Below are 16,995 nucleotides of genomic sequence, written 5' to 3'. Positions count from 1 at the left end.
TTACAAAAATAAATAATTAAACTAGGCAAACAATTTAACTAACACCAACAAAGATAAACTTTAATGATGTTCAATGTTGGTTTGTTGCTTAGTGATGCTTGTATCCAAAATTTATTCAGAATGTGGAATTACCATCTCTTGAATAAAATGGATACCCCTTGAATAGGTATAGCATCAACAATGTTCTATATCAGCTCACTTGTGTGCATGTACTTACCGAAGGAACAGAGTTCTTGTACATGATCTGAGCTGTTGCTTTTTCACCAAGTTGAAAGAATTGTACTCAGCTCTAAATTTTTTGAAATGTTCTATATCAGCTCACTTGTGTGCATGTACTTATTGGAGGAACAGAGTTCTTGTACATGATCTGAGCTGTTACTTTTTCACCAAGTTGAAAGAATTGTGCTCAGCTCTAAAATTTTTGAACCTATGTTCTACTTTTAAAAGAGGAATAAAGGATATCTGTTGAATAGTTTTATAAATATATGATTACTTTTACATGACCATAAGTTCTACGGCAATGCTAAATTTTCTACTCACATGCAACAGAGGTATCATGGCATTCAAGATCATTGTTTGTCATTGGAGACAATCTGCTTATTTGTATTGAGGACCTTGTGCAGTTCAGCTCCCTTTCAATGGATTCATCTTTGCCTCCATATTTCTCAGTTGATTCATATTGCTCCATCGTTGACATATCTGAGATGGTAACTTTTTGAATTTACTAAAGCTTTCCTTGAGGCCTACATTTATAAGCATTTGCTAGTTTTATTCATCACATTCACCTAAATTGCTAAGTATTCTTTTCTATCTCATGAGTCACTAATATTATGTTCCTGGTTTGACATGTGTGTTTTTTTTCTTCTGTTTTTTTTTTTTTTTTGGTTGATGAAACATGTTGTGTAACAACCCGAAGAAAGCACTAACGACATCTGCACTTATAAATCCGAGATCCACCTAGTAAAAACCCATCGTGGGACTCGGCACATGTTGCACATCATACAATCGAACAAACAATTTGGGGTATCACATGTGCGTGTGTCTTTTGGTTGATGAAACATGTTATCATAGCAAAAGGATTATTTATTATTACTAGTTAAGTTACAGTTATCATCATTATCATTGATAACTTTCTTCACTTCTATGTTGATATATTGTTCAGTCTCTACTGGATAACATTGTAGTAGATCATAGCGAAAGGATTACTTATTATTCTGAATGAGCAACATTGTGTACATTTGTAAGCATTTTCTAGTTTCCTATATTGTATAGAAGATTTTTGTTTTTCTTTCCCAAATTCTTAGATGCTAACATGTTTCTGGTTTGACATATTTATTATTTCTTTTGTGGATTTTTGTGATCATTGTCTTTGTATTCTTTAGTTAATATCTTCTAGAGCCTGCAATGGAAAGGTATGTCTATAATAGATGGTAGTCAAGGGTTTATGCATGCCATGCTTAGTTGTGACATTGTGGTCTTTCTTTAATTGAAGGAATTTTATTATAAAAAAAAGGATATATTTTAATATTTGTTGTTTTCCTTGCCTCATTGCTCCATTACTTAAACCAAGATTTTTTTCTAACCAAAAAAAAAAAGAAAAAAGAAAAAAATCATTGGAGGTGTGCAAAATATTTGATTCATATCTAAACTCCATTTCTAGGTCATTGAGACTAGAGAGAGTTGGTGTGTGACCGTAGCTTTGAAATGTACAGCATCAGTATTCTGCTCCTCTGCCAAAGCTGACAAGAAGGTTGCAGCAATCAATGATGAAAAAACAGCTTCAAGCCCTGTAACATGGATGATCAGGTGGTTCTCTGAAGACAGTCTGTTCCAGTTCGTGGCATTGGTGAAGGCAATCCATGCAGGAACATCCATGTTTCCTTTGCTTGTGAAATGTATATCTTGAAGCCCTTTTTTTTCTTGTTTTTGTTTGTTTTATATTCATTTCATTCTTTTGATCTGCATTTTCATTTGTTTTTGTTTCCATTTTTGATATGGTTTGTTAGCAGCCTTTAGTGAGGTGAGCCAACAGCTTCCTTTTTTTGTATTCTTTGATTTTTATTCTTTAGTAATTCATGTACAAAATTTGTACAGTACACAACATCAAAGGAAATTGATATTATCTGTTGTCTTGTCCTGCTCAGTTTCTCTCCCTCACACACATTTTCATTTAGGAAATTGTACAGTAAACTGTAGCTTTTAACAGTCATATGAGAGCGTACAGTAAATCTTTGCTGTGTCTAAGATTATTATCGAATGACAAGCCAAATTCATGTGGCATTAATTCAGCAAAAAAATTCATGTGGCATTATCTTTCTCTTGAACTTGTGCTCTGCATTGGTACCTACAAATATTGTCGAAGAACATAGACCAAAAATGCTTTTGCTACTAAGGGTCCGTTTGGATTGAGAGAGGAGAGAGGGTAAGTGGAGGGGAGTAGAGTAGAGTTTGTTGAAAATAGGTTAATTTTGGGTCAAATCTACTCTACTTTCCTTGCCTCTCCCTCAATTCAAATGTACCATAAGTCTTCTTCCACCATCTTTCACTCTCACTTTGTGATGAAGTCTATATAGTTTTTTCAATCATGTTCATAAACTGATCCATGTTTTGATGTCAAAATGGTAGGCTCTGATCAATAATTCAATATTAATATAGTAAGTATTATTCTACTATAGTACTATAGATAACACTGTTTGGAAGTTTCGAAAGAAAGAGTAGAGGGGAGAGAAATGGTTGGAATTTACCATTTGCCCTTGTTTGATTTTTTCAAAAATTACAATTGAAAAGAAAGAAGAAAATTAGATATCATTTAAATTGACAATTATACCTCACTGTTCATTTTTTGATGTTTTACTAGTTCCATGATACACCTTTCACCAAAGCAAATCCGTCATTTGAGATGTGTTCTTTTCCTTTCTCTACTATTATATGATCCTTTTTCTTTGCTCTCTCTCTCTCTCCCTCTCTCTTTATTTTTATTTTATAAAAATTTGTTTATTTACTTATTTTGCATGCAAACGGAGAATATTTTATTAAAATAAAGCAAAGAATACAAAAGAAAGGAGCAGCAAGTTCCAAAAAATCATCAATATCTTTTATTTGATTTTTAAGACCTTGGATTTGTTGTTAGCTCCATGATTAAACGCTTTTCACCAAAACAAAATTGTCATTTTGAGACGCGTTCTTCTCCTCTCTCTATTTTACTACCATGCGATCATTTTTTTCACCCTTTGTTAACTTTTCTCTTTTCTCTCTCTTTAATTTATTGGTGATCCACTGATCCCTAAGTGAATAAAATTGATTTATCATCCATCAATAAAGTTTCAAAGGTTAAAACGATGTACTATGGATGGGGCCATTTTTATTTTTAAATATTTTTAAACAAAATTAATTATTATTATTATTATTATTTTTGCATCCAAACAGATGATATTCTATTAAATAAAATAGAAATGAGTAACAAGTTCCAAAACATTAACAAGAAGTCAAGAACACCAAACATGATTAAATTTTGAGCATATATGTTTTGTCTCAATATAATTCCATAAGAAAATAGCTATTAAAAAAATGGGTGTGCAAATCTTTTGTCCCACTTTTCCACATTTACTATACTTCATGAATAAAAAACTTATCTATTGTCCATTTGAGTAAATTAGTAAATGACAATTTTTTGTCTTTTCTTATTTAAGTTTCTTAAAATAAATAAATAACCATACACATTCCCACCACTACCCGCCATCACTTGTCCATCACCACCACCAAATTGCTGAAGTAAACAACGGCCAAACACCGCCACCAAATCCACCTAGTCCAATTTGTGGTACTGGTACACTGAAAAAAAAAATTACATCAAGACCTCCAAATAGCCAAAGCAGTATCACACATTCATAATCGTTACAAAGTAGGCAGACAACACCGAAGCTAGACATTTTCAATTTGGTCCCATCTTTAAACAACTTCTCATAGCTTCTAAGCATAAATTAAAACAACACCCCCACCGCCCCCCCCAAAACAAAATAACAAAACAATTTCAAGCAATCGAACTATAATTCCTCACCAAAATCGGTCTCTGTAAATCAAGTTCAAGAATTAAGTCAAGGCATCTAAATTTTCTCAGTGCAGTAATGCCTTTCAATGGTAATCTAAAATAGCACGTTCATTCTATTTCATCTCCTCTGTTTTCACTAAAACCAAACACATAAACTAATACCCATTTATGGATCTAAAGACAAGGTGGTAGTGGTGTGTATTTGGTGGCCGTGTATGGATGTGACTTGTGACGGAGTATGGTTGTGACTGGCAGTGTTAATCACTTCGGCAACTTCCTCTGGCATTTATGTGCAAGTTACACTTTAGTGTGAGTTAATTTGAATTCCAAATAAAAGTGGTAATTCCGAAGAAGAAACAAATTAGTTAGATAGGGATAATGTCATAATTTTTAGCAACTTCCTCTAGCATTTATGTGCGAGTTACTTTTAATTGAGGAAGAAGAAATGCCATGATTTGACAAATTAATCAAATAGAGATAATGTTCCAAGGCTTTACAGTTAAACTAAATAAACATGATAAACATTAATTACAGCTAATGAGATGAATCCAAAATGTAAGGAAGAGAAGGTAAGTGAGTTAGAGGGGGAGAACATAACTTTGGTGGTGCATGCCAATAATAGATAATGTTAACTGTGATGTTAGGGAACTGCTGGGCTTTGAGCTTGCTTCTGGCTGAAAGCAGCTTGCTTTTTGAGAAAGACATATCATCCAAACTAGCAAATGTCTCAAGATAAGTTTTTGATAGTCTTCCTTGACATTTTATTCCAGTTAAAGCTCAAAGCACAGATTTCTTATACTTATCATCCAATAAAAGTATTTCTTTTATTTTATTTTCACACACAAATCTGAAAATTTTCCCAAATTTTACTTTAGTGCAAATCTAAGAAGTTTGTTCCATTTTATTGACATAGTGACTAACCCATATGGCACCTTTTTTTTAATACTTTTTTAATTTTTTTTTTCAAAAAATGCAAGTGGCAAGACTGTAACCCATACGGCAAGACTAGAGTTACTAGACAAGACCACTCAATGATGAGACTATTCCTCCTGACACACGTTAACTTCTTTTTTAATTCAAGTAAATCAACGGCAAATACCATTTTTCCTCCATACAGAGTCATAATTCTAGAAGAAAAATAATGTTGCTTAAAAATCCAGCAAAGTCCAACCATTATAGGTTGAAAAGTAGAAAATGTTTAATTTATTCATAGAAACCTTACAAAAAATGTTTATTCCTTCCAAAATATTCTTGATTTATTATATATATATATATATATAATTTGAATGAAGTATAAGTTAAGTCAAATCTCCTAATTAAAATATATATATATATATATATTAACAATGTCATGGTTCATAAATTTGTTGGTAAATTCTAGTGTCAAAACATGTCAAAATTGGGTTGTATCAATAGAGTTGTGTTAGGGTTGAGTCTAGCTTAGAAGTTACTCAAAGATGAGAAAGTTTTGATTTGCTTAAAGATGATGAGTTGCTAATATTTTATCCATATCTTTTGTGTCATTATTAATTTTTAAGTGACACTTCATTAGAAATCTAGTAAAATAAAAAGGTACCAAATAATATTAAAAAAATGGGAAAGGTTTTAGTCATAACAAAATCTTATAACATTCGCTCAATAGGCTTGTTTTGAGTTGTAATGGGTTCAGGGATTTTTTTTTTCCCTTTTATTTTATTTTGAGTCACGGTTGGAAAATATTTCAGCTTGTTATGAAAATATTGTGAGATTTTTATATATTTGTAGAAGAGCTCAAACAAAAATTATATCAACTCTAACTCACCATTTTTTAGTTACCACTGATAGAAAATTTACTATAGAAACATTAAGATTATACATCAGGAGCGACAAGATGCTATGAATGATGGGGAAAACTTCTAACCAAGAAACTGAAACATGAGTGCTTTTGCAAATATTGCAAGATCAATGCTCTAGAATCTTAGGTCAACGAACTTAACAGATGAGTGTAATTTCCATGTATTCCATGGCATAAGCAACAAAATCTCAACCAAGTCTATTTGGACATGGTCTTTGTTATTCAACTTTGGCCTAATTTCCCAAACACCAGAGGATCCAAGCGATGGCATAAAAAGCTTCAATATCAGGTTCATGAAGACGGTTCAACAAGTTATTTACTACATCATTGTGGACAACTAAAGCACCAGTCCTCCAAGGCGACAATTCAAAAAAGCAAACGTGCTGTTTCAGGCGCCCATTATTCACAGTTCGGGTTTGAGAGTATATATTGTCCACTTTACCAAATTACATTTAAGTTTTTGTTACTAACCCACTCACTCCACAATTTTCTCCAAAATTGCTCAACATTACTTATACTTTGATCATTGCAGGGCAGGGACTAACACACTAAATGGAGCTACAACAATCTAGGCCTCAGCTCCACCCCCTTGTGCCACTTAAAAGAGGTAAAATCTATTCACTCTACCGAGAATGTGCTAAGTGCTTCATGCTGGCCTTCTTTTTTTGTAATCCTTCTCAGCTTTTAGAAGGGATAATCCCATTTTTTAAATTCAAAACATGTTTTGCTATTTACAATGAGTTGGAGACATTTGAACCCTGGATATTTTTGTTGAAAGTGTAATGCTATGTGCACAATATTTTCACAACTTTTTTAAAAAAAAAAATCCTAAGTAGCAAGTTATTATTGGTTATAATATAAGCCCACTACTAACATCACTTTTTTATCCACCAATATCAACTTGCAACCTAGGATTTGTTGTGAAGTTGTTATGGATGTAGTAGCTTTACTCTGTTGAAGTCACAAAGTGGTGAAGCTACAAGGTGATGTAGATGATTACTGCAGAGAGAGAGAGAGTGAGAGAGAGAGAGAGAGAGGTACAATATAACTTCATGAGCTAACTTCATAATTGTACACCTTTCCACCCAATGAAGTCTAATTCCATATTGTTAAGACTACTTTAATCACAATTTATCTCTATATAGGGCCAATGGAATCCTCTGTTAAACTGGAAAGTACATCATGTACACCAAACAAAGAAAAGGTAGAGAGAAACAGCTTCAATGCAAGATTTGTAAGAGAGACTTTTCACTATATTAAAACAGAAAATAAAACATTATTTTCCATCGACTTGACTGCCCTCATGTAAGCTTATTTAATGATGAAAGCAGCTGATCCACAAAACATTTTCCTGTCAACTAAGACCTTATGAAAAGACAAATATTGTCAACAGTTAAAATTCTGCTCATTTTGATAAAGACAGTAAAATTCTCTCATTTCACTGACAGTATTGATGGGAAGTGGATTTAACTTCTCCGTGTTCTCCTAAATCAAATTCATGGATGAGATCTAAAGGAAGAACAATGATTGGTAAAAGTTACCGCTGATGAGAAAATGCTATCTCCGACTCTTTTTGGGCCTTAATCTTTTGAAAGCCATAAACGTGACAGCAGCAGATAGAGAGTACCTGAGCAGAATAAAGCATGACATCAGAAAAGGTAATGTAGTATGTCCCAGAATTTCTTAACCTTGCGAGAGAATTTATCTTATAATTCTGTTGGCCTGTTGCTTGTGGAAATATGTGTGGATTTCATATCTTCAACATATTATATAATTAAGTAAACAACTAGTATGTAGAAGAGTGCAATAACATGCTAAAATACGTTTTGGGATTTATGACTCCCACATCAACCAAAACCCACAAGCATGTTTTTCTTTCATTGATGTACAGTGATCAAAACATTTTGATAGTTTGATTAACAGAAACGATGTTTGAAGTAACACTAGCTTTTGCTTTACATAAAGATGTTCCAATAGAACTTAAAACAAATATCTAAATTATGCCTTCTTCAAATATAGATTATATCCAGAATAGAGTAAGCATTTTACCCTTTCCAGAATAAGTATATGAAAGCTTTGAATCATCTGTGGCTTTGAGAAGTTTATGGTAAGTTGGTAGCTGCTTAACATGCAACTAGCATAACTTAGTATGAACCTTTAACAGAACAGATTGTTCTTTTCACTAACAATTTGTTGACTAGTTTTCATTATATATTAAAATTAACGAATCAAATTAATTTGATTATTTCCCAATTGACCAGGGAAATATCATACTGGCACTCCTGGCCTATATATAGGTCCACAAAATGGTAAACAAACATGACAATTGGAAGATGAACTCCTTCCATTCTTGGAACAATCATGAGGAATATAAACTGAGATCAAGGCAAAAATGAATAAAGAATGATTATGAATGCAGTAACAGCAAACCAGTCTTTTCAGAAGGGGATTGCAAGTGCATCCGAAATTTGGTGTATCTAAAGATGCAAAAGCATACCATGTGAATGTATAATTAAGATGGTCCTGTGGCATTACTGAACTGTGAATCAAGGTATTAGCATCTTTTGGAATCGGGTATGGGTTACTTAGATTGACATTTTCGTTTATGTCTTCAATGTAGATAGTATTCTCAGGAAGTCCAGCAGCATGAGCCAATGCAGGAACATCAACATAGAACCACTGACAGGAACCTGGATCATTTGCTGGAACAAATATGCTAGGCTTCTCACTCCCACGAACTACTCCAACAACTTCTGAAGGAATGACAGCAGGGGCATTGACCTGTAAGTTGAAAAAATTTAGATTGTATCTTTGATATGCCCCACCTGAACAAGGCATCAAGTAACTACCAAAACAAACCTCAATATTTTTGGGCTTCTTAGACCAAATCCTCCACCAAGAGCTGCTTTCGCTATCTTTGACAGATGGGGTTGCTGTATTGGAAGGAAGTTCGCTGGATTGTAAATCTTCCAAAGACTTTTCTTTCCAACTACGAGGAACCCATCCTCTGTTAACCAAAATTGGTGACTGCATGCTGGAAGAAAAATATTCAATATACTTTAGCTAATACAACAAACCATCAATCAGTCAAGACAATACAACCTTTTTTTTTAAGATATGAAGGAGAGGATAAAACCTTGAAAATTTTCCTCCCCAAGACAGTAGAACCCTACTTTAATTTTTTATGGTACAAAACACTGCTTGTTGAGAATACTCCCAAATCTAGGATACAATCTAAGCCAACAAGTTATTTCAAATTGTTTGAGCCAATATTTGGCACATCAATAAAATCAAAGAGCCCTTGCAACTGGATTTTTTTGATCACCTGTGGGAACATCTATCACTATGATAGGTGCATCTAACATAAGTTCAATGTCAAGATATATTTTACTACCTCCGTCCCATATATTTTTTATATGTTCAATGTCAATGAAAAAAGACCACTTCATGAGAAAAGATCACAAAGAAGCAAAGATATACAAAGAAAAGGGAAAAAAAAAATGAATAAGGGAAATTGCACTTGCCTACTTGTGGTTTAAAATATGGTACTTTACCCACCTGTGGTCCTATCTGTTAGTAGTCTATTACCCACCTGTGGCCTTGCCGTTACTCTAACACAATTTAACTTAAAAGCATTTTAGAAAGTGAATCAAACACACTACAACCAAGCGAAAGAAACCTGATGCCACACTCTTCACTCTCTATCGTCAGATTCAGCCACTCCATGAAGATCATCAAGTGAAATTTTCATAATCACTTTCGATTACCATTCCGATCAAAACCCCTGTGACAGAGTTTGAGGAATACCCCTCTAGAGTGAAATTCCAAGTACGTTCTCTAACCTAGGGTTTTTATTTTTTTATTTTTTTTGAAATTGCAGAAATTGATGCCCAAGACTGAGGAAGGTATCGCTGATACATGCTTGGGAAGCCTGATTCAAGCTCTGGAAGTGGAAAAGAAAAAACTAAATTGTAGTCATCAAAAGAGAATGAGGACAACTCAAAGGATACTGATAAAAGCAGAAGTTAGGACACGAACCCAGATCTGGGAAACATGTACCCAGAAGAAGATTTCAAAAATTTCCCACAGAGAAATCAAACTGTGAATACCAACAATTAGATAAACAAAAGAGAAAACAGACCTCAAAATTAAGGGAAAAGAAAGAAACACCAAGAATCCTGGGTATAAAATTAAAAATATTGGGGTTTATAAATTAGTTTTTTGGGTTTCGTTATGTGAGTAAGTTCTAAAACCAGAGAACTTGGTTAAGGTGGCGTTAGATAAAGGAAGAGAAGGCAAAGGAAATGAGAAGGACTTTGTTTAAAATCAACGCTTTAAAAAAAATTCACATAAAAAAAATTGAATATGAATTTGTAGAGAATCTCTTAAAGATTGAATATGAATCGGAGCTTTGAACTGCTCTGTCCAATAGTTCACATAAAAAAATTCAATCAAAGATTAACTTGAATACATATGACATATGAAGCTACTATGTTAGCTTCTCTTTGTACAACAGAAACTTCAAAGTGCTCAAAGCTGTTCAGTAATGATATTGGCTTTTCAGTGTGTTTGATTCACTTTCTAATATGTTTTTAAGTTAAATTGTGTTAGAGTAATGGCAAGGCCATAGGTGGGCAACGAATTGTTAACAGATACGACCACAGGTGGGTAAAGTGCCATTTTTTAAACCACAGGGGGGTAAAGTGTTTTTCAAAAAAACCACAGGTGGGCAAAGTGTAATTTCCCCCAAAAAAAAAACTATGAACAAGGAAGAAGCAAATCTATAAACATTGGAAGGGAATCACTAGGTGTGAGTCCCCAAGCCTGAGACCAATCAAACAGAGAGCCCATAAACTAGGCAAGGAGTTGATTCCCCGAACTCTCCACATCTTCAAACGTACAATAATTGCACTCCCTCCAAATGCACCACATCAAACACAATACTTCAAATTCCAAATATTAGACAAGTACTTCCCCAACCAATTCCTCCATCCAAATAGTAAGTCTATCACCCTTCCTTGTAAAACCCAAGAGACTGCAAATGTTCTAACGACAGAGCTCCACAAAAGATAAGCCCTCTTGACGTGAATCATTAGATGATCCACAGTCTCCCCAATATACCGACACATATAACACCAATCCACAATAGAAAATCCTCTTCTCCTCAAATTATCACTAGTGAGTATTTTTCCCCATGCTGCAATCCAAACAAAGAAGGAAACCTGTCTAGGTGCCTTAACCCCCCAAATGCCTTTCCACAGGATGATGACAGAATAAGAACCTCTAAGCTTATTATAATAAGAACAGATATGGAAGTCCCCAACTTCCACCTCATACATTCCCCACTCTTAGTTGAAGGGTGTTAGTCTCCAAAATTTCGAGAAACTTCACCACTAATGCGACCTACCAATCATTAAAATCGTGAAGGAACCTCACGTCCCAACTCCTCTCCCCCATACCTTGCCTCACCAAAGATGACCTTACAAAAGCCTCCCTATCAATGGCAATCTCATACAAGACCAGGAAGACCGCTTTAAGTGGATGGTCACCACACCAACAATCATGCCAAAATCGCACCCAATTCTCCATCCCATTCACAAACCAAGTACAATAACTAAAGGTTTCCCAACCTATTCTAATGTTTTTCCAAAGACCAGAACCATGTGAACACCTACCCAACCTGGAAGTCCACCCCCCTCTTCCCCAAATTTCATAGCTATCACCCTCCTACAAAGCCTTGCCTCCTCTACCCCAAACTGCCCTAACCATATTGCTGGTCTTGTTTAGAAAATCAAATTTTTTGAGGGAATGCCTTTTTAATGTTGTCTTACAAATTACCAAAACTACCGTCATTAATCCAAACTTAAGTGAAAGAATGGCATTTACTTTTCAAATAAAGGATAGGTTAGGAAATTTATTAACTTTTCAGAGAGGACAAACTTTTGGGACATCCCAAAAGGGAATACGGGACCAACAATTTGGACACAATAGTATTAATTGCTATTTCTATTTAGTTTCTCTTTTTATTTATTTATTTATTATTATACTAGTCAGGTAGTAATCCCTTCCCCCCCCCTCGTTTTTCTAAGGTCATATATATAGTTGGAATAGAACGCTTTAGTGTCCATTTTTGTATTCTTCCAAAAAATAATCATATTAAGGACATACAGGTAAATTGAGAAATTAAAAACCGTCCATGAAATTCTACTCCCACTAACAAGCCCCAAATATACTCTGCACACATTAAAAAGCCACATTCTTAAAATAAAAAGATAGAATAAAACAAATAAAAAGTAAATGTAAAAAATTTAACTTCCACAAAATCAGGACACATGTTTTATACATAAACTATAACTACTTGTGATTAAGACTTAATAATATTATTTTTTTATTAAAAAAAAACTTTGTACATGTGCATAGTGCGTGTGAAGATGCTAGTAGAATATAACAGCTTCTTTGAGCTTGGTTTCAAGCCAATATGAGAAAAATTAATAGAAATATTACAATAGGGTGCAGGATAGTTTCTTTTTTAAGTAAGCTTAACTTTTGTGAGTTCATCATTAGGTTTTTTGACCAGAAACTTACTATGCCAATATGCATTGTCATATTGGAAGTTATGTTTGTTATAATATTTATTAGTTTATATCTTGTAATACATACAAATTGTCTATTTAAGTCATGATTGAGTTGCAAAAGTAATAGATGATGATGCTGAAAGAATAGGCATACAATTAAATATGTTGGTATACCCAGTAAATGCAGTGAATATAAACCAGATTAACTAAGCTTAGAAAACTAAAACTTAATACAATAAGTACATTGTTATGATGCCAAGAGCCTTGTAGAGTAGTGGCATAGCTTGCTGTCCTTTGTTAGGAGAACCAAGGTTCAAATCCCTCATCTCCCATTGTATTGTCAAATCATTAAACAAAAAAAAGTACAATGTTATTTATTCCATGAAAAACTTCAGACATCAGATGTGAGAAATTATTGTAAAGAAAAGGATTATAACTCAAACATAGTTTAAATATAGACAATCCCCCTCTAACAACTTAATTGGTTAACACATTGTAAAAGAAAAAGAATACAACTCAAGCATAGTTTAAATATAGAAAATCCCTCTCTAACAACTTAACTTAATTGGATAACACACTTCAAAGAAAGAGAGCAAGTATGATAAATTGTAGCGAGTTACATTAAAATGACTAATGAAGCTAATAAACTCCTGCTGCATTTACCTCTCAGTGTTGTTGGGGATGGGCAAAAGGGGTGTGATTACATAGTAGCCGTTTTCAGTCACTCCTGAAATACTTCTTGAACGTGGGCCCACATAGACTGATCTTTTCTCATCAAAAACTCCTTTGCACCTTACCCTCCTGAACTCCAGAGAATCCAATTTTCCATTTGATGGAGATACATTGTCAAGCATCAGAGGTTCCATTTCCAACCTATTCTGTCTATATTCCAGCATTTTTATCTGAAACATATAAAACATTGTCAAACATAATAGTCCACTTAACTCAAATCAACTCAGTCTTTGACACAAAGCTTTTGGTGGTTTTGTTAACTAAATCTCATGGATACAGATATGGTCACAAACATAAATTTGACACAATAAGAATGAGCCAACCCATCATATTGTCCAAAAAATCAAAAAGTACTGTTTTTTTGTAGCTGGTATAGCAAACATAGAAGCTCTCTTACTTATAATGGCACCACCTTTGTTTAATGTGGACCATATGGAGGGAGAAGGAAGTGAATGTTTAATGAAAAGAAGAGATGAAATCTGGCTTCTTAAGATCATTGTTCAAGTGGTCCCGATCATAGACAATAATGAGTAAATTTCTATTCTTAGATTTCATTGATTCACTCTCTATTCATATGCAATGATTTGTGCTTTCATTTTTTATGAGTATCTTCTATACACACATCCAGTGTGCATAGAGTATCTCCCCTTTAACTTTGAAATCTTACTACTTATAAATAAAAAAACTGAAAAAGAAGAAGAAATTTTAGACAGTCTTAAAATGAGTTTTACGGCCTTGAAAATTGTCTGAGACAGCATAAGACCTGTTAAGCACTAAGATTATGCGAATTTACAAAGCATCCTGCCATCTTCTACGTGCAAGGCTGAAGGTATAAGTAAAATGTNATTCCAGCATTTTTATCTGAAACATATAAAACATTGTCAAACATAATAGTCCACTTAACTCAAATCAACTCAGTCTTTGACACAAAGCTTTTGGTGGTTTTGTTAACTAAATCTCATGGATACAGATATGGTCACAAACATAAATTTGACACAATAAGAATGAGCCAACCCATCATATTGTCCAAAAAATCAAAAAGTACTGTTTGTTGTGAGGACACACATAAGCTTAGAAGCATATAGGCAATGTGCAAGGTTAAAAGGTGAAAGGCAGGGTGAAGCTTCATAAAGCATTAGGCATAAGTATCATAATCTGCTGAAGCATTGGTCATTCTTTCTCTGATAACTAAAGTTTTTGGATTTATGTACTTTCATATGACTTTTGACAGCACTTTACTCTGCCTGTGTACTTTGGCTGTGCTGCACTTATATTTCTTTGTATAAAATTGACGTTTACTGATAAAAATAAATAATAAAAGAATAAAGAATAAATAATATATATATATATATATATTTAAGTCTATATATATCAATGCTTCTACCAACCACTCTTAAGGATCCATAAGAGTTGTTCCTGTTGTCACTACTTATTTCCTATTTTTCTACTTCTGTTCTGCATCAAAATTCCTATGGTAATGCTTTAAATTTTTCTCCAACATCTTATGCTATCTATTTTCATCCTACCAAGCATTCACAAGACTTCTAAATATATATTTTACTGAACATTAAGTAAATAATTCACGTTACATATTGCTGCCTCTGCAAATATTTACAACAATGTTTTAGTGGAAAAGTCACAGAAACTCTTTTTTTGAGAAATAATTTTATTTTAAACAAGAGAAAGAATATATAATACAAGACTTCTCCAAAATGTAAACCACAAACTCAACTGCAAGCTAATTAAAACTCTAAGAAGAACTGATTGGTCATTGGATATTGCCTAAGAGAACCATGGCATCTTAGCAACGATTGTTTGACATCAGGTGTTGGAACTTGACACAAACAAACGTTATACTATTCACTCTTGCCAAATTGTCCAGAAGACACATAATGTGACAGCATTCCAAGCTTTAGATATTTGTTGAAGTTGAAATCCCTTAGTCAACAACTTAGTAATTGAACTATGTTCCTCTGCATGATCCAAGATACTCCAAATATTGAAAATGCAACTAACCATATATCTTTTTCCCTCTTGCCAAATTGTCTAGAAGACACATAATGTGACAGCATTCCAAGCTTTAGGTATTTGTTGAAGTTGAAATCCCCTTGTCAACAGCTTAGTAATTAGCATTTATTTGCTCCTATATGTGTATGTAAGAACAGTGTGTGTCCGAACAAAATGTTAGTACTTGTCTCTTTCTTCTTCTTTTTAAAATAACTTTTTTAACAAAGTAAATTGAAAGAAAACACTTACATAGCCATGTCATGTGTACTGATCAGGCATCTGGCATTTAAATTTACGTATTTGAAAAAAGAAAAAAAATTCATGAATCTGCAACATTTCACCAACTGCTGTGTATGTCCAACACATTTCTGAAAATTTGTAAATATGGAAAACCAAAAAAAAATCCAAATTTTTTTTAAATGAAAAAGGAAAACAAGCACCACATAACATACATACTAATGGGTAGGGAAAAAAAATATTAATAGAAAAGACTAGAGACATTTTTTTTTTTTTTTTTTATGATAATGGGTCCTCTGGACACATCACTCGGGACTAAACCACGACCCCACCTGTTAGAACCGTGCATCAGGTAATCCAAGAGAATTGAACCTAGGATATCTGGGTCTGGGTCTACAAATTTGGAAAGGGAAATAGAGAGACAGAGAATGTATTAGAATTACCTTCTCCTGCCTTCTTAAAATCTGCCAAGTGCCAAGGCCAAAAGTGAAAGCTCCAGGAAGGAATAGCAACCATTTAGACAATCTGGACCTAGGACTCTCATTCCCTATATAAAAACCACAAAACAAAACAAATAAGCCTTCAATTAATAAAAACAACTCTAAACCCAAGAAGAAAACACAGCTACATGGACAATATACATGCATACAGTCATACATACCGTGATTTTGGGATTGGATTTCAGGTATGGACGAAATGGTGGAGCTACTATTGCTACTACTACTGTTACTACAGAAGCAAGAAGACAGTTTTTGTGGCTGTGTTGGTAGTGGGACCCACTTCCTCTTAAGGGTTCCACCATTTCTACTGAGCTCACAGAGCTTTCTGGAAATGGCCATCTTCAACTTGTTCTCATTTCATTTCTCCACTTCACTCCCTCTCTTCTCTCTGACTCTTCACTCTTGAGAGGGTTTATGGAGGGCTTTCCTTGGTCCTTGGACTCATCACTCGGCATACTTAATGGGCCTTACCGGGTCGGATCATAGTTAACAGAAAAACCCATTTGTCATAAATGGGCCTGCCTCTGAAGCCCATATAATATAGGGACTAAAAAAATATAGTGGTACTAAGTAGGGTTTTACTATATATATAGCAGAGCAGTGGCGCCTCTCATCCCATGGGTCATTCATAGATGTTTCTGAAGACTTATTCATGTGCTTATCTCTGTGTGTCTGAGATTGAGTTTTAGATGTATAAGAATATGATGATAAAGCTTTGTTGGGTATTTCCTTTTTATTTTAAAGGCAATTAGTTAGCATAGCTGATGCGCTTGAAATGGATAGCGTATACAGCCCTTTACGTTGCCGAAATGGAGAGGAGCAGATTATGCTTGCACTTGCCGTGAATTCATTTCTCTATGCGGCTTCTGCATTCAGATGCTCCTACATTTCTTTTTTTTTTTTTTTTTTTTCTCACAGTATGTATAACTTAGCAATTAGGTTCAATCTATTTAATAGATATAAATAACAAAAAGAAAAATAGAATTGTAGCAAATCTTTGGATGTTAATTTTTGCTGGTTAAATTGATTCATGAGATCAAGGCCTATGTAATGAATTAAGAT

The 16,995-nt window shown here is 33.9% G+C and overlaps 2 protein-coding genes across 5 annotated transcripts in view; one reads left to right on the top strand and one right to left on the bottom strand.

Annotated features, from left to right (window-relative positions):
* Positions 1–2,143, top strand: part of LOC112015201 (uncharacterized) — a 15,929-nt gene extending 13,786 nt beyond the window's left edge. For 2 of the 4 annotated variants that reach the window (XM_024047574.2, XM_024047573.2), the window contains exons 10-11: positions 550–707; positions 1,661–2,143. In XM_024047574.2, the coding sequence (XP_023903342.1) occupies positions 550–707; positions 1,661–1,906 (404 nt within the window). In that variant the 3' untranslated portion in view covers positions 1,907–2,143. Of the gene's footprint in view, positions 1–549; positions 708–1,660 lie in introns of those variants that run through there. The other 2 variants (XM_024047575.2, XR_002883185.2) reach the window with 2 other exon arrangements.
* A 4,958-nt stretch (positions 2,144–7,101) lies between these two features.
* Positions 7,102–16,350, bottom strand: LOC112015215 (surfeit locus protein 1). Its single transcript, XM_024047590.2, has 6 exons — positions 16,095–16,350; positions 15,877–15,980; positions 13,121–13,359; positions 8,742–8,916; positions 8,380–8,663; positions 7,102–7,509 (listed from the first exon to the last, which is right to left on the bottom strand). Exons 1-6 carry the CDS (start codon positions 16,270–16,272, stop codon positions 7,440–7,442), a joined length of 1,050 nt encoding a protein of 349 aa, XP_023903358.2. The 5' UTR covers positions 16,273–16,350; the 3' UTR covers positions 7,102–7,439.
* Positions 16,351–16,995: the final 645 nt, after the last annotated feature.

This window comes from Quercus suber, unplaced genomic scaffold (assembly GCF_002906115.3).
Source record: "Quercus suber isolate HL8 unplaced genomic scaffold, Cork oak 2.0 scaffold_296, whole genome shotgun sequence".
NCBI lineage: Eukaryota > Viridiplantae > Streptophyta > Magnoliopsida > Fagales > Fagaceae > Quercus > Quercus suber.
This window is presented reverse-complemented; position numbering and strand designations above follow the sequence as displayed.

Coding starts and splice junctions, on each gene's coding strand:
- LOC112015215 (XM_024047590.2), bottom strand. CDS start 16,272: ATGGCCATTTCCAGAAAGCTCTGTGAGCTCAGTAGAAATGGTGGAACC. Junction 8,664..8,741: donor AGAAGCCCAAAAATATTGAG/GTTTGTTTTGGT, acceptor TTCAACTTACAG/GTCAATGCCCCTGCTGTCAT. Junction 7,510..8,379: donor CTTAATTATACATTCACATG/GTATGCTTTTGC, acceptor TATTCTGCTCAG/GTACTCTCTATCTGCTGCTG.